Source organism: Falco biarmicus, chromosome 15 (assembly GCF_023638135.1).
Source record: "Falco biarmicus isolate bFalBia1 chromosome 15, bFalBia1.pri, whole genome shotgun sequence".
NCBI classification, from domain to species: Eukaryota; Metazoa; Chordata; class Aves; order Falconiformes; family Falconidae; genus Falco; species Falco biarmicus.
This window is the reverse complement of record NC_079302.1, coordinates 18,792,485-18,814,696: the sequence shown is the minus strand read 5'-3', so window position 1 is coordinate 18,814,696 and position 22,212 is coordinate 18,792,485. Positions and strand designations below refer to the sequence as shown.

The window sequence follows — 22,212 nt, the reverse complement described above, 5'->3', positions numbered from 1 at the left end:
ATAATCTCCATTTCCAGCATTCAGATCTCCCAGTGGTAGTGAGCAAATCATTGTCAAAGCACTCGAAAAACAACACTAACTATCTTTCTTGTACTACAATCATGAAAGCTTACATAAATAAGGAAATGTCACCCATGCCGACTTTAAAAGCCTGTCCAGGTGAAATACAGTGGGAAAAAGAATAAAAAAAAGTAAATCCTCAAATGTACCTTGATACAGTGGGAAAATTCTTTATGACTTTTTGTTTTGGAAACTTTAAATGCACTACAAATAAGGATCAAATTTGTGTCGGTTGTGGAAGTGTCATCTTTTGAAAAATCAAACACAGCAAGAAGAAAAGCATAAAGTCAGAAAAGAGAAATGTCAAAGCATTTTGGTTCCGTAGCTGTTCAGGTATGGGATGATGTACCATGATGTGCCTCTTTAGGGTTTTCAGAAGCGGAGCGCTGAAACTAAACTAAAATGATGAAGTAAAGCCTTAGAGTAAGCAGTCCCTACGAAGCGCCTTGATGAAGCAGTCTGATGCACAAAAGCCACACACAGCTGAAGTTCGGCGCCTGTCACTAGCCTGCCCTGCAATGCCATTTGGAGTCCCCACACCAAAGGACCTTCTTGGCACCCCGTTTGCTGTGCACCCAGTGACAGCACAAGGTAAGCAGCAGCTTTTTCTGCAAGTAGCCGCAGCTTGTAAACAGAAAGTCTTCCCAAGGGTAAAGGGTCAAGACAGTTTCAAAGGAAATAATAGTGGTGGTTAAACAGCAGCATTTAATCAAGCAGTATTTCCATTGTTCTGCAGAGCACTTGTACCTATTGATCCCAAGCCTGGCCACTTCAAAGACTCCTCAATACAAGAAACACAGGTGAAAGACAGAGGCGGAAAACAGGAAGGGTCACGAGAAGCAAAAGGAGTCTGGTAATAAGCAACTGGAGAAAAGTCAAAGGTCAATCAAGGCAGCTGATGTCTACGCATAACTACAGCAGGAGACCTGACAACTTCATTGAAGTCGCAGTGTTTTCTCCATTCATTTGAAGGCTGCCAGGCTGGTTTTCAGTCTGCCTCAAAGCGTCTTCCTGATTAACACACCGGATTCAGCATTATCACCTAAGTCACAAATGTACATCGACTTTCTGAAAAACTGTTTTAGGTTACACACCAAACAGTTTGATTTTCTTCTTTTAAAGAACATACACAGGCACACATACAAAATATGAATATCAAAGGACGGAAAGATAATTTTCTTTATTTCCCCCGTGATTTCCAAAATGACGACTTGAAATTTTTACCTATGCTTGTCGCTAACTTACTGAGTATCCATCCCAGCTGATGCACATATTGTCCAGAGAGGACAACTGTTACAAAAACAAAAAAACTACAGAAGTTTTAAACAACTCAAATACTTCCCCCCTGCTCTGTCAGACGTTGACACCTCTGCAATTTGTCTGTTAAATCTTTAGAACTAGTGTAGCTCCCACTGCAGTAGTTTCTGTAGAGTTCACAATATTTCATATATTTCTCAACTTGGCAGGCCTGTGAGAGTGTAAAAAAATTCAGTATTTGTCAACTAGTCTTTCAACTGGTATTACCATGTTTCATTTAAAAACTAGCATTTAGTCAGGTCCTGAAAAATACAAAGTCTGTGACAGAAGGAAAAAAAACTGCCCCAATTTTCCCAAAGCCCACGATAACTTCTTAACCCGTGGACTTTTCTTCTGTTACAGTAGGAAATATGTTCCTTCTTTATGCCAATGCTTTCTCCTGCTGGAGCTAAAAAGCATCAGCTGTACCTCAATTACCTTCGTGGATACGATCTAAAATTCCAAGGCAAAAAGAGGGAAGGCATAAGAAAAAAAGTAAGTTTTTCTTCAAAACAGAAAATAAAATACATATAAATCTTCCTGTTTGTATCTCATTTACCATGCATGTTATTTCAGGATTCCACTCTCATATTCTTCACTGCCCTTATTATAGAACCAAATAGCCTTATCACAGATTAGGACTCACTTATCAGACTGTGTATTTATAATTTAGATTCCTATATAAATATCCACATAATAATCCAGATTTCATTGCTGAGATCTAATACTATCTAATATTAATACTGATATAATACTATCTCAGTAGTATTATAAGCATTCACTGTAGCTAGAAAAAACGCATACCTCTACATTGTTATGTCAGAATTGTGAGGTCTGAGAAGATATTTGACAAAAGGCAAGGAATTATAGCTCAAGTTTGACTTCAAACCTGAAACGTATATGAATTGCCGTGAGCAACAGGTTCTTTTTCAAAGTGCTGTGCAAAGATGGAAAAATATAACAATACTGAAGATCTACAAAATGTTACGGATTGTAGAATGACCTCATAAACCAGATTTTTTTTCATTGTGTTATTTCAATAACGCAAGGTTTTAAGTTATTGATCTTACAAGATATAATCACTTAACACTTTTCTGGTGTTTATCTCATGAACCAGAAGAATTTTCTGTTTATTTTGGTCCAAATTATTTATTGAATGTTTATTCTGCTTTCACTATCTCAATTTGTCATTACATAATGACTTAGAGAGAACCTGAGATTTCAGAATTTGGCTAAATAGCACAACTATGAAATACAACAACATAATTTTATTCGTCCTATCAAACTTTCCGCTTCTTTAGTCCTTCTCCAAAACTTAACGTTTTCCACTACCTGGCTGAATTTCCCTTAAGAGAAATCATGCAATTTCACTCAGGAAAATAGCAAAATGGGCATAAGAGCTTGCGTCATAATAAAACCATTTTGGACTAATAACATTTCTGTGTGAAAAAGATTTTAGTAATGATTTAACTAACCATGTTTTTTCCTAGCAGTTAATATTTTCAATGCAGTTAAACATCATCCTTTAAATCAATCTATTGTTGATTTACTGATGAAAAATTAGTTTGGTAGTAAATGTATCTTTATGGAAAACACAGCAAAAAAGGACTAGGAATTAAGTGCACCATGTCACACAACCATTAAAGACATTATTATTATTATAACATGAAACGACTTCTATTAGGAGAAATAAGAGATACAATTTTTATCGAACTATAGTCCAGTTCTCTTGGGCATTTACTGATCAGGAAAAGTGCAACATTCTCTCTTGAAATTCAAGTACTACTTGTTCTTTTTTTTTTTTTTTTTTTTTCTGTCCAAACTGTTTCTTTATCACCACTTTCTGGTTGCAGTTAAAAAGTAAAATAAAAAAAGTCAATAGCATCATCAATGGGGTAAAAATATTAAGGCCTTTTCTGAAAATGAATCAGGTGCAGATATTGAACTGTACTTTTTCATCCTTTGTCTCACTTTTCAAATGATAATTTCTTCCACAGCCACCATTAAATCTTGATCTATTCCAGCTCTCTGTATGGGTCATTGATTCTAGATGTACCATGGTTATTTTTAAATGTTTCTCTTTCGTAGAGAAAAAGAGGGCTGTCTAGAGCCAGATGGGTAACTTCACACTTCATTTATCAAACCCAATGCGTGAGACCCCACCCTCTCTTTCCCACTATTGCTGTTAAATTTCCATATAATTTGGTAACAATTTTCATTATCATAGAGTGACCCTAAAAAGTCTATACAGGTTCGCATGGTTAGTCCAAAATTCACAGCTGTTCCCTTCACCCTCTATTTGTTACAGTAGAGTCCAAGGTTCCCCTTACTTTATAAGCTGAAGGGTGACCTTCTAGAAGCAGAGGTCAAGAAGGGGTCAGTTCAAAGGGCTAGAGCAGTTCCTTAACAGCTATAACAACCTGTCCATCAGGCACTATCGTGCAGTATAAACAAATCTGGGGCTTTAAAAACTCTGGACCATTTCTGTTAACACTTAGAGGACGTTCACTGAGTCCTACCTGAAGTCTTTGGGATCACCGCCACTCACCCAACAGAGAACAACTTGAAACCCCGGAAGACCTGCTCGGATACTTAAGATACTGATGGCACCTTTGAGTCAGAAGTATATGAAACAGTGAACCGTAACACCGAGCGCACTGCCATGTGTTTTGGACTATGGAGCTGAAATAAAAACTTAAAAGAGTAATTTCAGCTCATTAATATGCGGAAATAGTGGTACCACTTAAAAACAAATAATGCAAGGACAGGCTTCAACCAAGTAGATACATATCAAAACAGTGTGTATGCCTTTTTCTGCAAAAAGCTAAACTTTAAAAAGTTGGATCAGTTTGTATAAACAGTTCCCAGCACATATATTATTAAGGTGTCAATGACACAAACAAAACCCATGAAAGAACAGAATGTCGACCTAACTCTGCAAAGACCAAGCACAGAGTAAAGTTTTTGCCAGCTGCCCTCCCTTCGTTGACCTAAATTTCTTGAAGTTGTACTGTTCATAATGTGCTCTCTAATGCACAACGTAAGGTAATTAGAGTCATCTGTATTTAACTTCCAGAGGAAAAAAAAATTCTATTATCTAATCTAGCTGATCCCCTGATAGCCTGTTGAAAGTAAAATACTGTAACCTATTGCCTGCCCTTTGACAAGTGCTAATTATTTCCTGTCCAAGCACATTTTTCTCATGTAATTCCAAAGTACACAACAGACTGATCTCTAAAACATGGGCAGCCCTGCTAGTACCACGGTGGACGTTTTATAACTTTCACCGCCGTATGCTTGATGGCTACCACAGTCACTGCTTCATTCCAGACATCTAGCTGAGGCTTTGATGAAGTAAAGTGAGGTGTACGGTAACGGTCTGTTTATGCAGATCATATGGATGAGACACTCAGATAGGTCACTGGAATGGGAAACATCAAATGGAAAGAAAAAGGATTATGGATATTTAATACTCAAAGGACACTTTCTTTCAGAACTTCCGAGGCACAAGGCTCTTGAAACTTTCTTTCAGGTGTTTAGTTTTAAGAAGGCCTGCACTTCGTCTGCTTGTGCCTCTCCCCACCCCTCCCCAAGAGCTTTAGCATTTCTGTGTCAGACTAGACTACGTCTACAACCGCAAGGCTGGCCCCAGCCTCCGATCCCAGGGCGAGCGGCGAGCAGAGCCCAGGAACACCGCAGCCCGCATTACATTTAAATGAGCCCCCATGGCCGTGAATCCCAACAACTTCATATATTAGGAAATCATTAAACTAAATGAACACTAAAAAGATGTTCTGCTCACTAAAATTGTTTATCCTTTTCTTATCTCTAGCAAGCTTTCTGTTCCAGTTCACAGCAAAGATGCGTGCGTCCCACAGAAAAGCCTGAAGTGATTTCCTCAGTTTCCACTGTAGCCAAACCTTCTGCACTATTTGGTAAGCATGGTGATGGAAGGCAAGAAAACCCCCACAAAATCCCTTAAATCCCTCAAAAAGGAAGCGACAAACCCCACCTGACAATACAGGCAATACCGTATTTACATTGCTGAGCTCTCTTCCGCTCTGAGATCTTAATGGATCGGTGCGCAAGTAAACATTCCATACTGATAAGAACACAAACTTATAAAAGCCTTTAATTTCTATAATAATTGCTACTATGTAATAACATTTAATTTATCTAAAGCTTCTAAAATGTTTCAAGTCCATGGACTCTAATTACTGGGAACCACAAAGCCACTCGAGTGCCAGACCCAACGCCTACAATTAAACTTTCAAAATCAATCCCGTAGAATTTCCAGGAACTTGACAAAATCACACACTGACAAAACACAGGAGAACTCCTTTAACTGGAACATTTAGCACAGGTAAAAGAATCATGCCAATTAAGTCCTAATTTGAATTAACAAAATCATTAAAAAAATATATATTTGACTGAAAACTGTATTTAATTGTAAGCACAGGGAGTCTTCTGGTTTTAAAGGAAAGCTGTACATTTGGTAGAAAAGTTTAGTGGACTGTTAGATAGTTTATGTAAATATGATAAATAAGGAAAAAAAGAGATGATATTAAATCAGTATGAATCTGTTGCTTTGAGAAATAGATGGGAAAAAAGGTAACATTTAGCAGCTAAAAAGGACACAAGGTGGTATATGGTGGAAATTCTTTCCAAAATTCACATATTTCTGAGCAAACCAGAAGTATCTGCAGTTTCTGAAATGCATTCACCTGACTACATTCCAGCAAAAACTTTTTCAAATAAAAACATAAGTAACTTTTTAAAAATATTAACATCACCTAATTTATTACCATAGCAATGAGTTCAGTTTAAAAACTCAAGTATAATAAAACAGCCACACGACACAAACTCCAGCAATGCGAACACTTAAGCCAATCTCACCCAGCACAACCCAGTTAACCGCAGTAGGGCACCACAAGAACATGTGAGGACCATGAAGAAAGCGGGCAAGAAGGGTACCTATTTGCATGGCATGCCAACAAGGAGTATTGCTCATATTGTTAGCAACACAAGGAAAACCTTAGAGCACTTAAGGTGATAGTAGTCCTCAAATATGTATGCTGCCTATGACGCTGTTACCAATAGACTGCAATATATAAGCACAGTAAAGGAGCATTCTAACCCACGAAGTAACTCTGAAATCAGAAGCAGAAACCTCAACTATTCTTTTCACGGAAAAACACTATTTGAACCGTGAAAATTTTGATTTTTTTTTCTTTTTCCCCCTCCCAGTGTCAGCTTGCCCCCCTCCCCACCCAGGGGATTTAAAAGTGTATAGTTGAGATAATTGTTTCTAATTTTGTTTTCTTAGTATTTTTCAAAAATATCTCACCTTGCTGCCCATTCTTTACGCAGCTTTTGTCGCTCAGTAAGAACTAGCAAGAAGCAGCTGATGGTTTCATTCCTTTGTTCATCAATTTGTTCCTCTTTTCCAACTTCAGAGAGGACCAGGCTTGTCTTAAAGGGAAAAAAACACATAAAAATTATAATCTAGAAATAGGAAACAATGTGTAAAATTAATAAAAAACCCATAAGCAAATAAGGACAGTAAATCAATAGGGTTTTTTATTACAGTTCCACTGCTGACAAATCAATACAGTAAATGATGGTTAGAAATGGCCACCATATATTTGGTATTTAATCAATATACATGGCACATAAGGTAAACCTTAAAATCTCATTGCCTTAAGTAACACAACAAGGCATTGTGCATTCTAGCTCTCACTGCCTTGAGACATAATACTCTTGTTTTCTAAATATTTACTTGAATCAAATCATACCCAAAATGTTTCCCTTAACACAGCATTCATTTGGGGGGGTTTGCCCCTTCCCTTTGATCCTTGGTGCTAAAGAAGTTCCTTGGAGCTAAAGAAGAAAATGCTTGTTTTTATTCTGTCTTCTGAAAAGAATTTCTGATAACGTCCCCCCGTTCCCTTTATTGTGAAATATTTCAAGTAAACAAGCAGTAAAACTACCTTTTTTGCATTTATGGAATAAATAATAGATATATAACCACACAATGGATTTAGGTCATCTGTGGAGTAGGATGATACTCAGTCTCCGCAGAGCAAAAGCTACTGGCCTTCCACAACTGAAACATTGCATCGACAGTTAATGCTGATGTAATGAGACTGCAGATGATTTTTTTGTCCTTCATTCACCCAGCAAGCTAACTCCAACCCCCTCCCTCTATCTTCACCTTCAACTACTAACTCACCCACCGTTTTTTCTCCTCTCCTTTCTCCTATGCTTCCCCACGTCTGCCAACTTGGAAAAGACACGGCACATGCAGATGTTGATGCTACTAATGCACAGGTCAACCGGTGCCCACGTGGTGCTGTGATGCGCAGCAGTGCGACCGCAACAGAGATCTAGAGTGGACGCTGCAAGCCTTTTCCTTCAGTGAAGATTTGCCTTTCTCGCCTTAATCAGCCACTGATATTCGCTTAATTATTTTTGCTATTCTAACCTTCAGTCACATGTTCTGCAAACATATCAAAGCATTTAAATGGTTTCTGGAAGGATGACTGAATAGACAGAATGCTTGCACAAACCTAGTTTTTTCACAGAAAAGGAGGCAAAAATATGTTTCTAACCCGAGCAATTGTAGAAATGAGTTTGAAAGCTCATCTCAGACATCACCAAGAACTGCACTGCCTACTCCCAGCATGGCCTCTCTTACAGGAACGACACAATGGATCGCCTCCTCCGCAACATTGCATACACGTTACATCTGCCCTGCCCAAATGTACACCCACAAAAATTCTTCTGGGAATTCTGCCAGATAAATGGTGGTTGTTATGTTCAGTTTGTTAAAAGGGGAAGATCTGTCCTTGGTCTGACAGGTGGGGTGTGTATCTTTCCCCCCACAACACCCAATAATATGCAGATTGTACACTACTTAAGCTATGTAAAGTTGCAGTAACATTGCTACTGCCATGGTGGTTCCAAGAGACAAGTATGACAGGGTTCATAGAGTCAGAAAATACTTCTATTACACCAACATCAGATTACAAACAGCAAAAAGCATCTCCCTCCCCTCCTCCCAGCTCTATCAGTTGCCCTACCAAAAGGTATTACCCCATCATATGGGACTTACACATCAAAAAGAACATTTTCTTGTAAAAAACCAAAGCATTCAAAACTGTCTATACAGATCACATTCTTGACCCTGCTTTGACATTACAAAGCAAACAAAAAGCCAGAGAGCATTTTCAGATAAGGATTCCCTGACATGGTTTCCCTTACGCTGACCTATAACATCTTTTCCACAAGCTCTAATATCCGCCAACCTCAACAATCCTGATCTTACAGCCCCACTTCCAGCAGCTGCACAGTTTAAAGCAGCATTTGACAGAGGACTTCAGCGTGTGAGAGAACATTCTCACATAATGTAGAGATGCACATTCTTTAATTGATGTAAATTAACAGTCTTTGTCATTCAGAATAAATATACCCATTTAGGCTTTAAGTTTCATATTTACCAGACACAAGGCTTGACACGGCACTGTAACTGATGTGTATCTCTGTATTATAGGGCGGTCAGACCTCAGCTAGATCACTGTACACCAAGATTTCCTTTTCAGAATCCTCATGCGGCCTTATTAATCACAATGGGATAGATAAACCCACTGGTGACGATGTAGAAGTCTACTTCTCTTCAAGACTGCAGAAAAGCCCCAAGTGCAATGACGCTACGCCTCACGCAGCTCACAGGATGGTCATTTGCGGGCAACAAATATCAAGATCCTCCTAAATAAGTGATTCCCAAAGCATACAGCGCGGAGAACTGAGAGTCCTGAAGCATTTTCAGTTAAAATCTAATGAAAAGATGATGTGATTAGAGTAGTATCAGTCAGAGAAGATGGGTGAGCACTTCTCCAAGTATTTACAATCACATAGCGCTTCTGTACGAACCCTGATGGCCTGGCCAAATTGCAGCTCTGGTGCCGAGTTCTACTGCCTGAAGCCCCCTCCACCTACAGAAACATTATAATTCTGCAATTGAACATAATTTAACTTTTACTGAGAGAACAACTACACTGCTCCAGCCTTCTGTTAACACCTGTCAGTTCTGTGGTGACGGACGCAGTTCGACTCAAACTCATAGTTTGGGACCGATATCATAAACACTTCTTTACTGAGCCCTGTGAGTACCGCTGCAACTACCTGGAGGGTGAAATAGTACTACTAAACCACATACAACTACAATACATAGCAATTGAACTGATTTACTTGTTTTCTAAGGGTGCTGAGGGCAGTAAGGTTACCCGGAACACGAGGGCAGGGTTTGATATGTAGCTTTTACAGAGGCATTTCTTAATAACTCGCTATTCTTATCCTCTCAATAAAAATCCCAAATTGTAACAAATAAAGCAGCGATATGGGTAAAATAATAGAACTGCAAAACGTATTCCTTGGAAAGTTTTGTTTTCCATGCAACTTGTTTTGGGATTTATTTTTAACAAGGGGATTCGATATATAACTTGACTGATAAAGGTCAAGGGTTCAAGAAACTCGGTCAAAGATGTTATCAGCTGGGAAAGCCATTTCCTCACATCAACACTGATAAAAATCCATCAGAAACTCAGCCAATACCACCCCTGCTCTAAAGGGCAGGAATGACCTTCTTTTGAACATCACTATAGCCGCACATCCCATCAAAGAAAATCCGATCTTGTGTCTCAATTCTTTTAATGTTCTTTAATGACAGATAATTGTCTGCAGAGGCCCCCTTCGCCCACTGCTGAGTGAAGCCTTCACATCGCTGAGCTGGACTCACCACGGACTCGGTGTTTTCCAGCACACTTGGGACCACAGGACAGTAGAATAAATAAACACGTAACCAGCCCTACAGCCTGTCTTATCTCATCCTAGTGTTCACAGAGATTCTTGAGGGTGGTAATGTTTACAAATTGTTGAAACTTTCTTTCTTCTGCTTCCTGAGCTGGCAAAAACGTATCCTGGACAACCTAAGCAACAAGATTACACAAACTGCTTATCACTTGAGGGAAGCAGCTTCTTGTCTCTTTAGCATGTCTCTTTAATAAGTAGTACTATTCATATTTGCAGTAAGCTTTCCCTGTGCTCTTTACAGATCTATTACTGTATTTATGGCATCTCCGTGTAAATCCCAAATGGCGTGGTCTTAAAAACACACACACAACCTGCCTCTCAAAAAAACCCAAACCCATTTATGCATATATATATATATATATATAAATATATCTATCTATCTCAGATTCCAATCCAGCCTTCTATGTTAAAGATAGTATTTAGGTAATTAGAGCCTTTACTCTCCTGCTGGTACAGCGGCAGAACTAAATCTAGTGCTTTACTGACATATCAAGCAACAGCCATTGAAACATCTCCTCTTAGTATGTAAGAAAAAGGTGCTACAGTAAGATTTTAAGAGACCAACATCATATTCCTCTTATTCCCACGGACAAAATGCACCAGCGACACAGGACTGAATAGCAAGTGTTATAACCAAGTCTTACTCTTCACCCAGGATACACACTCAAAACCTCTTATGAGACTGAACAGAGCTAACCTAAGTATCGTTACAGGATTACAATAGACATTTTTTTTTTCTTAAATACACAGCAGAAGAAACTACGTTTCAACATTGATGGGCTGCTACCCTGCTTAACTGTGTGTATCCTGGGTGACATGCTTATGAACAAGAAAAAAAACCACCCAAAAACCAGAAACCCAAACCAAACAGCAACCTCTAAACACTCCAAAACCCACACTGGTACATTTTTAGTCTTTTAAAACTAGATTTCCCTTCCTTCAACACAGACCTCTCGAGGAGCCAGACTTAAGGTTAGAAACACTGTATAGCTGGAGACGTGAAGCCTAGTATTCTGTCAAACAAATTAGCCTTCAGTCTGAACTAAAGTGGCACTTGGGACAGTTTGTCTCTTGGTCCCACTTTATTGGGTCAACAAATCAGATTTTTCACTCTGAGTTAAAGATTTAATTTACTCACCACCAGTTTAAATAGGATAAGCTTCTGAATCTTTACTAACCACTTCTACTTTAATATAGCAGTCATCTCTCAATAATCAATAGCTAATACAGAGAGGAAAAACATGAAGTGTAAAATCTTTTAGCAGAGCTAAAATTTTAAATGTTGTTCTGCACCTTCCTTGTTATGTCGGTGACTTTATTTTGCTTTTAGCACAAAAGGCGTCCTGATGAAATTCTGTAAAACTGGAACACTGTGTCTTTTAGAGAAGGGGGGAAAAACAGGGCCTGAAATCTATTAAGCCATGTTAATTTAACATGTCATAACTTCTGTGTGATAAAAAAGCTAGCAATTGCTTACAAACCACTGCTCATTTCTTCTTTACTTTTAAAATTTTTACGTAACATATGAGCAAATGCACCCATTTTAATTGATACGATGGAAGCAGGCAGTAAGGTTTAAGTTATCACCCAGTAATTTGGGCACATTAAACCCACTCCTGTGCCTTTTGTTTATTAATCCATTATGCCAGATATCACAGTTTCACTCAGCAACCCTCATGTTTTGGATGATATTGAAAAATGGCTCATGTTTGTCAAAGAAAGAAAGGAAAAAAAAAAGGGTAAAGAGGAAAAAAAGTGTTGTTTATAGAAGCCAGCTGCTCTGGCTTCGGCGCCAGCAGCTCTTCATCCTGCTATTTTACGCTCGCAACCCCCACTGCCCCCACTGGCACAGGTACAACTAAATGTTGACTTCAATGCTTCAGAGAGCACTCAACTGATTCTGTACATGATTAATTGCCAAAGACATGGCTGACCATATGGAACAGAGAAAGCATCAAGTAATTCATACTTCTGTATATGATCATTTGGCCCCTGTTGTTTTAATGTACAGGAAAGAGCTAGTATAGCACAGACCTGGTGTCTTGCCCTTGACAGCCCATTAAGAAATCTCAAAGCACCTAGTTGAAGTTATGCTGTTGGCTTTTCAATAGCAGCCTAATAAAACAGAAGCAAAGCTTTCCAACTAGTCTTAAATCTTTCACATACAGTACATTAACCACTGCTGCTAAAACAACTGGTTTCTTATGATAGGAAATGGGATTTGATTTCTAGCCTCTGCATACTTACTGAAAGCCTTTTTCTGACCTTTGGAGGGTTTACAAAATCATTGTTCGTTTTTCCTGCCATTTTCCCCAGTTTCTTGCCATAGTGATCCTAATAGATTTGTTTAAGGTTCAGTACATTCTACTCTTACTAGCTGTTATATGCAAACTGTACAACAAAGGTAGGCTCGTGGGAGCCGAGAGGAAAGAAATTGTTATTAACTGTTTTCTTCCTGAGAGTCAGAGAAGTCACTGCAACATCTAAAACATAATTTACTTGTAAAGAGCCTATAAAACAGAACAAAAAATTCCCAAAAAGAAGCAATATACTAGCTCATGCTTTCTTTTATCAGACTGGAGACAAATCATCAAATTTCATTTGAGAAGGAAGGACAATTTATTTCAAAGCTGCGGTATTCTCAAGGATGTCTGACACAGAGCTCAATGAAAAGAAAAAGGTGCAGACTTGGAATAGATGTCAGTATCATTAACTGCTTTATATTAGTTTTATCTACCGTTAACATCTTTTCAGTCATATGCAGTCAAAGAGAAACATTTAAATAATGTTTCCCTGTCAAGGCCCTTAAGATGACAGTGCTAAAAAGTTAATCCCCATCCTCACAGATCTTCTGGCAGCTTTGACATATGTTGGCAAGGATGTATTTGCTGGCACCTTCCGTTAGAAAATATTTACATGGACTTTTCTTGTCTGGATTTTCTAGTTGTCTAAATGATCCTCAAGGTCTTATGTGGGAAATCCTAATCACTGGACACTCATCAGCAGCAATCTCTCAGGCTGCTGAATTCAGCTAACGCTATTAATACTCCAACAGAATACATGAATAATCCACAAGACAGCATAAAACTCCGTGACCATTCTGGTTATTGACAGAGCACTTCCAACATTAAAACAGCTCATCACAGTCAAATATTATGTCTGTATTTAAATGAAATATGAAGAGAATTTTATGAAAGACACATCATTTTTGTATTTTTTTTAAAGGTAAAATAAATGGCGGCTCAAAGTGCTGGTGTAAAATCTTTGTCACAGAGATTATATCTTCTCCCCCACCATTATATTCAGTGGTGCACATCTAAACTAAGCAAGTACATAACCCAATTATAGAGCAGAATGCTTAAAGTTAGACATATGCTGAAGCTCTATATAAAAGCCTACATGCATTAAAATGTAGGGAGCCCTGCCTGTCTTTGAGGTATTCACTGCTGACAACAAAGGATGAATACCTGACTTGATAGATGAGTCGTTCGACCTAGAAAAACCTACAGAGAGTAGATCACTTAGACATTTCCAAAGAAACTTCACGTCTTGCCTATGCTAGAAAGTTGTACAATTTAGCTATACCCGTGGAGCTCAAGCAGTACATTTTCTAGCTATATGAGTTTAAAGGTCATAAATAAACCAGGTAGAGCTTATTCAGAAATAGCCACTACCTTTATGCCTATATAAGCGGATTTATACTAGGGTCTTGTACCATATATTTAGGAAAAAGGAATCCAAACAGAAGTAATGACCATGTAATTTTAGGTTACTCTGGCATGCCAAAACTCAATGAATTTCCAGTGGAGAAAAAAATAATATCTTTTTTTATTGAATGACTCAATGCAGTTATGATAGGTCTCCAAAAGATTTTCAGTATTTGGTTACATAGGAAAAAAAAAAAAAGTATAAAGACCAACACTGTCCGAAGTATTTTTGCTGCGTTAATCTGTTTGACAATGTTCTAAAGGTGAAGTGTAACCCATCTCATCAAGAAAGAGCAACGAAACCACTCAAGATATTTGGAATAAGAGTGGCTTAGCATCTTCAGATGTATGGGTGAGCAAAAGGTTACCCTTTAGCCACATTCTCCCAGAGCATGGCCCCTCCACCTCTGAACCATCAATAGCACAAAGGCTGAGGCAGGCCTACCATGCACAGTGGATTATATGAAGTGTAAAACATTGTGGGGGAAAAAGCTTTTGAAAGAAGTCGGGAAAAAGAAATCACGCTTGCAAGAAGATCCAGCTGACAGGCTAGTCCCTAACAAGTGAATATGTTTGAAAACATTGTGAATGCAAGAAAAGAACATGCCTTTTGTTTCCAAACCTACAGTGTGTCTTTACCCCAACTGTTGCCTGCATGGCTGAACATATGTTTTCTGAACAAGAACTGAAGCAGAAAGTGTTCTTTGTTATAATTCACTCCTTTGTATACACCTCCCTTTTCCCATTTTGGTCACATGCAAACAGTAGTTATGCTGAACACTTAAGTTCTGAAGGACTGCACAGCAGTGTATGCTTCAGTGGTTATTTACTATTGCTGAAATCAGTTGAACTAAGATGCAATACAAGACTCACTTCACTAATGTGCACTCTAGACAGCTTACATTCTGCGATACCGAATCATGCCGAGTACAACCTGCGCACGGTCACTCAGCCAGCAGACAGAAATTTCATCATTAACAATTATGCGCAGTTCTAATAAGCACTGAAGAATCTTACAACAAATGATCTTATGCGTTCACAAGAACTCAAGAATACCCTATAATTTTCTTAGCATATCAAAATTAAAATGATCAGCTTTTATGAAAAATTTAGGAAGGCAGGGAGGAGAGGAAAAAACGATGGGCTTCAAAGCCAGAAGCAGGTAATGCCATCTCACAAACACTGACATGACCTCTAGTTTGAATTGAATACTCATATAACCTTAATGATTCTTATGAAATAACTCTCCACGTAAGCAAGGCTTTGCTTTGACTCATTTATACCGAACCCCTAATACGCTGAGCTACATATACAAGGTTCTTCTAAAATATTTACAGATGCAAACTTGTACCCAAATCTCCAAACTAGCCACCGGTCCTTGTAGCACTCAAAACGCACGCTGGAATCACCGAACTTAGTATTACTGGTCACACGGAAAATTGTTTTTAAACATACCCAAACCATGAAAAAAGATGGAAAATAGTGAGTGCTAGCTTCTGAATTCATTATCACATTTTTATTTGCAACTGCCTCTTAGTGTTTAATTACATGTCATACTGCGGATTTCCTTGAACAGCACATCTTAGTATCTATATAGTATGGAAAAGCCTAGAACACCAACATTTTCCTCCCATCACTGAAGCCACTACCTGATGGCATCAAGCCACTTACTGCCTTCGCTACAACACTTTCTAGCACAACCTTTAGCAAAAACACACTTGCGCAAAAATTTGGGACACGTTCCCGATGCCATTAAGTTTACTGCAATAATTTAAAACACAGAAAGCCAAGTTACCAGAATGGGTTAAACGTTGCAGAACGAAGAAGCTGCAAGCCACAATCAAGTGGAATAGCAAGCCACTTGTCCAGAAGTGCCTGTGGGCATGCTTCATCTAAGAAGCATGCCACAGCAGAATAGCAATTCAGTACATATGCAAGATAACCACATACAGCTGAATCGTATCTTCAAATGGCGTAAGGGTTTCAATGCCTTTATGGTCCTCACAGCACTAAACGCACTCGGTCTGTGGATATCCCTGTGAGAATGGGACTCTCACCACGTTGTTTCAGAACTGAAGTTTTGTCACATTTGGCTCAAGTCAGGGCTTCATGACCCCCAGCGACACCACGGCACACCGTTATGAAGGTTTAAAACTCCTAATCATGTAAGTGCAGTAGTAATACTAGCTGTCATGGCAGAAGGGACAGAAAAATAATTTAGAGCACACTCCTGGGAAGAGCATAGCAAATAAAACCAAAACAGAAGCTGATACCCTATATGTATTTAATGTATGGGGAATATGACATTGTCAAGCAGCAAGAGGGACACCACCACCCCTTGCTAGGTGTTAATTATCCAAGATCTGGAAAAACACTTTTTTGCAAGCTATGATCCTTGTTACTCAACTGAAAATTACACAATCCAGTTTCAGTGCCTTATCCTCCTCCAGCCTTGTTACAGCGTGGAATTGTATTTTTATATCAAAACATGTGCTAGGTACTTTGTGTGCAGGCTTGCAAATGGTGATGACCTGCCACTGAGGGTGTGCAGTGTAAAATGTACAAACAAAGGCAATATACCAGCAAAGTAAAAAAATGGGGGACTGACAAAGAAAACGTACAGAGAAGTTTAATAATTTCATTCTCATCCAACAGTCACCCAAAATACGTAGTCACTATTTCAGATGCAGTACGTACAGTAAACAGATTCCTCCTGGGAGGGCAGGAATGACTTCTTTTTAATTCTCTTGCATTCAGACCATGTTTAGGAACAAAGTTTTGCATGTCACCCTGATTTATTAGAACATAAAGCTACATAATCCTGTAATACATACGTGCCACCTCTATATGGACACTAATTTCCCGTTAAGAGTGATAAAGGTGAACATACCTTACTAGTATATATAGACAACACAAATCTGACAAGAAAAGAGATAACTGCAAAATTAAATCAGTAGTCCAGGTACACCTGCAGTGATAAATAAGGCTATGCTTCATCATAATTAATATGTCTTATCAACCTGTGGGCTCAAGAAACCTATACTTTTTTTCCCCAAAATAAAAAAAAACCCAAACCATCTCCTCCTAATTTAAAGAAAATTAAACCCAAAGTAAACTCTGCCTAATCTTGTATGTGTACGCCCGTACATGCTTTACACAGACACACACAGAGACCAGGGTACAACACCCCCGCAGTCACAGGTTTGCTCACGTCCTGCTCACTTGCAGCATGCCACCATGGAGCTGGAGCACTAATCCCTGGTCCACGCGGGCAGACCCGACCCTGCTGCGGACCAGTCACTCCCACAGAGGTTCTCGTCCTCCTGAGACACTCCGTTGCCTATCGCCGTCATGCCAGGAACACTAACATTCCTGGCTGTTTATTGTTCTGCATGCAACGTGTCTGTAAAACCTACGCTTTACAAACCTGTTAACGCAAACTGTAGCCAATTACTGACTATTCTACTTTGATAAGTGTTGTGTTCCAGTAAAAGTTCCCATGGTTTGGCTGTACAGATATGACAAATACCAACATGTTAATAGTCTGTGCTATCGAAGCACCACTTTTCTTCCATCAGTGTTCCCTGATACCCCATATGTGTTTGTTTCCACTTCATTCTGATTTTGAGGAAGGATTTTTGTACTGTTTCACACTCTCGGGAAGGGAGCAACAAAGCTCTCAGTAATTAGTTTATCTCCTCAGGAGAAAGAAAATAAAAAGATCATTTTTTAATCTTAAAAGGAAGATTATCAACTCATTAACCCAACAATTAAATGTACACACAAGGAAAGATCACAGAAGAGCAAAATAAATCATTTAAGACAATTTTAAAGCTTACTTCCTGTCACCTACTAATGCATTACAAAAAATCATCTTCTGGAAATATTTTTATTTAGAGTTTAAACAAGTTCTAAATGTTGTCAATTGGTCACATTCATTTCTCATGAACTTCCAAGTATCTATAGATGGATACTTGAGAAAGAATTTAAAGCTTGAATAGCCAACTACTTGAAAACATCACTATATCAAAAATATAGACAATTTTCACTAATGACACAGCATTCAATCAGGGAAAAATAACCTTTCACTAATGAGTCACATGCCTAACAAAGAAAACTAACAGAGTGATCAACAGATCACTGTGAATATGTGCACAATGATTACTCTCTGAAACAAAAGTCACACGCTGAAGATTCTGGCGGTTCAACAAATATGACATTTGCATGATGTGTTCACAAATTATGACAATACAATTTGGAAAACAGAAAACATGGTTACTCTGTGACACCCTGTAATGACACATTCTGTTAGGCTGCACTGCGACATTCACAGCTCCTGCCTCACCATTCACTAACATCTCTTTCTGTAGGCGCGTGAAATAAGATACGGGTTCTCAAGTTCAGCTGCAAAGTCCAACTTAAGAGAGAGGTCAAAGGTGGCTGACTAATCACTTCTGCACTATTCAAGAAGGATCAATTAATCCACTAGCAAAAGTTAAAGCAATGTCAAGGATTAACATAAACTAGGCAAACGTCCTTAACAGACCTGTAGTGAGGACATGCCACAATGGAGATGTTCTCCACTTACCTAAAAAATGCTTTCGAATCTCCTGGCTTGCTGCAGAAATGAAAAAGAGCAGTTTGTGGAGGAGCGTTTGACCCGTGTTCTCCCATACAAAAACTTCTGCCCTTAAAGATACACCATGACGAGCTACACTACAGCTCTAAATCTCCATTTAATGTTACTGCCCACCTACTTCTCATTCTGCTTTGACATGGCACTACAGGGCACATCACACCTCGCAGCACTCAGATGCACACAAAAGAGAGAGAGTCTATGTCAACAATCATCCAAACTATTAACGTGGTATATACAAATATTTCTCTTACAGAGGAAAAAATGTAATTTGATTAAAAAAAAAAACCCAGTCTCTCTCACTCTCCAGTATTTGGATTCTGGAGTTTGTGGTTGGTTTCGGGTTTGTTCTTGCCTTTTAGATTTTCATTTAAGATGTTATTATGCAATCTTTTTATATATACCAAATCAGTTTTTAGGGATAACTTTACATTCATTTAGGAAAAAAATAAGCTAAACCATTTTCATTGGGATACAGATTGCCTTTTAAAAATATTTTACTGTTTTTTCATATTTGTCAACAACAAAGACTGCATGCTGGAAGATGTATTTGTCATATAGTAGTTAAGACTGTAAATAAGTAGCACATTTACTTTTTGTTTCACAAAAACGTTTCTTAAATGTTTATTAACAGACAGACCTACTCTAATATCAAATGAACATTATGCTCTTCAGTATTGAATAACCTTCTTTCAAGGTTGGCAGATATCACCCTGTTTCAACTGCTATGACTTCCAATCAGTTTTCTCATACTGGAGAGGTCACTTGATATAGTAAGTTGCTCTATAACACCTATGAAAAATAATGCAGAAAGTTTCGATGAGTTGTAAGAGATCTAAAATCAAGACAAAAAATCTTTGTCAAAGGCTAAGAGCGTAGCAGTTATTATGAGGAAAAAAATATTTTGATAATCACTTGTGAAAACTTGTTGCCACAACACTTCATTTTTAAAATACAGCAACCAAATACTATCAACTGAAGTTCAAACTGAAGAGCTCTCACCTCAAGGAAGTCAGCACTTTTGTCTCAACTGGAAGTTGGCAAACAAACCCCAATTTTCTACCTTGATTAACAGTTTGAAAATCACCAAACTACTATTCCTGCTAAGCTACAACTTGCTGTATTCAGAAGTGCTTTACTTTAATAAGCATGTATTATTGCTTCACCTTCTAGAGATAACATTTTCCCCTTGCCTTGTTCATTCAGTGCTTATAGATTCAGTACATGCACAGAAACTGTTGCGTACAAATCAAATCTTGGATCAAATTCATCACACTGGATGGATCACAGCCACACGTATATACTCTTTCATGTGCTGGTACAAATCTATGTGTCTCAAAAGCAGACACGACTCAAAATTGTATTCATGGTCCAAAATTATAACCAAATATTAAAAAAAGCAAACAAACTAGAATGGAGAAATCCTCCCCCCACCTCCCCAAAGGCTCAATTTTTGACACAGTGCAGCACTTAAAAGCACAAATTCCAACTTTTTTTGGCCTGCAAACACAACCACAGATGCCAGCCCCAGATAACAATCAGCACTGGGTTTAAAATCACCTAAAATCCTGGGACTCAGGGCCAATGCTAGATAATCAAAACCAAAGTAACTCGTAAGATTTCAACAGTATTTCTCCTCCATACTTCAATGACTCCAGGTAAAAAAGCACAAGACTTAGGTAAAACTCCTGAAACCGCTTTAAAAGGCTACACTTTGTTCATTATTAAACTGACTCAAGGCACTGAGCATGCTACTTTGACATTTCTACGAAGTCTTGATTTTAAATTTCTACATCAACTCATGAACAGCAACTGGTAAATTGTTATGTAAGGGGTTTTGGGTGGAAAAGAGTAGTTCCGGTCTTGTTTACTACGTTTAGGATATCAGGAAGGGAAAGAGGAAAAGCTTCTACGTTTTGTATTATTTGAGGTGAATCCATCAGCTCAGTTTCAAAAAGAAAGAAAAAAGTATCACAGGTCAAAAGAACAAAATGACACACAAAAATCCATTGCCAAACTGGCTGTCGGTTGGATGCACAAGAGTAATGCTAAACAACTGTGGTATGGAGACAAAATATGCTTTCTTTAAGACAGTTTTACAATAAGTTATTTAAGCCTTGTGAACAGCTTTGCCTTGCACCCACCCCTCACACATTAATGAAAACAAAGGGGGCCCATTTACATTGTAACCGTGCAGTGGGGTTAAGCATGTGACCTTAAAGTATGGTGCGCTTGTGCTCAGTGGAAAGGTTCTTGACAATATAAACAAGAATTACTGCTGTTAGAGAAAGGGAAGACAATTAAAAACAATCTAGGATGCATGTTGTACAGCTGTTCAAGTTTCAGCTATGTCTGACCTCTAAAGATGCTACGTGTTTTCCTTCAGAAACTTAAGCCATTTTAGTTTTATTAAAATAAACCTTCAACAAAACCTGAATTTGAATGACAAACATTAGGTTTTATACGGGTAACGCAATTACAATTGTGTATTGCTGGCAAAACATGTCACCACTGCAGTTAAAAAGATGTGGTCTGCACATCATTTCCCAAACCTTAAGCTTACAAACAGCTAAGCAAAAAGGAAAACCTGAAGAACGCTTAGAAAACCTAAGAAAAAAATCAGTCATCGTTCTTGAAACAAGAGATTTCAACAGGTCAACAAATGCCACAACCAGATTTGTTTGACAGAACTCTGGGCCCAAGCAAAAAACAAGAAACCTGTGTGATTTCAGCACAACTCCGCAGGCACAGTGTCCCAGTATAGATCAAATTGCAGGACCAAGCAGCCGCAACATTTTTTTAAGCTTAATTTTGGATACCGCCGATTCCAAATGCAATAAAGACAGACTGCAATTATGGTTAGTATTTTCTTTATAACAGGCCTACAAATTTTCTAATAACTAAATAAATACTTAAGTTTTAAGGACAAAATGATAGAATGAGCTTTTTTCCATCAGCCTCCACAACTAATTGTCCTAATACTGTCCTTAATAGGGTTAGAGAAGAAAAACTTCTGAGAACATGACAAAGATCTTGGCTAAGTTTCTCAAAACCACAATTTTCCTGCCTGTTTGATCTTTGTACAGTCAGCATAAGCCACTGAAACTCCTCCACAAATGAAAGGCATTCATGGGAAGCCATCAGAAAGCATTGCCCTTCCTCTGGGACCCAGGACAATAAAAGAAAAGTTTGTGTCTGCCACGTGGGCCTACGATTCAGCTTAAATGAACAAACCATTGCAATATCCTTCGGCTTTGTGAAAGCGATACTTCCTACTTTTTTGGAAGAAAGGAAGTCATATATAAACAGAACAAAGGGAAGAGGCAACACAAGTAGAGCCTCTCATAATAAATATTACAGTGAAAGTTTTGCTCATCAAACCAAGATTAAAAACATATTTTAATCTCCCTAGTTTTACGCCTTTGATGTATGTTGAAAAGGAAAGCTTATATATTTTGTAAGATTTACAACATTTCTAGTGGGAATAGCTTTATATTTTGGTTTTTTCCCTGTTTCTGAAATTAAGAATATATCGGGTTGATAACCCTTAATGCTGTGTCATAACGAGCACTTCTCTAGAGAAGAGGTTAGGATGTGCTTTGGACTTTTTTTTCCCCACAAGCAGGCTAGCGTTCCACCGAG

The 22,212-nt window shown here is 38.3% G+C and overlaps 1 protein-coding gene across 1 annotated transcript in view; it reads right to left on the bottom strand.

Moving 5' to 3' along the window:
- FTO (FTO alpha-ketoglutarate dependent dioxygenase) overlaps window positions 1-22,212 on the bottom strand; it is a 260,521-nt gene that overhangs the window by 139,042 nt on the left and 99,267 nt on the right. The window contains exon 8 of the mRNA XM_056360492.1: window positions 6,704-6,828. Coding sequence (XP_056216467.1) covers window positions 6,704-6,828 — 125 coding nt within the window. The remainder of the gene's footprint in view (window positions 1-6,703; window positions 6,829-22,212) is intronic.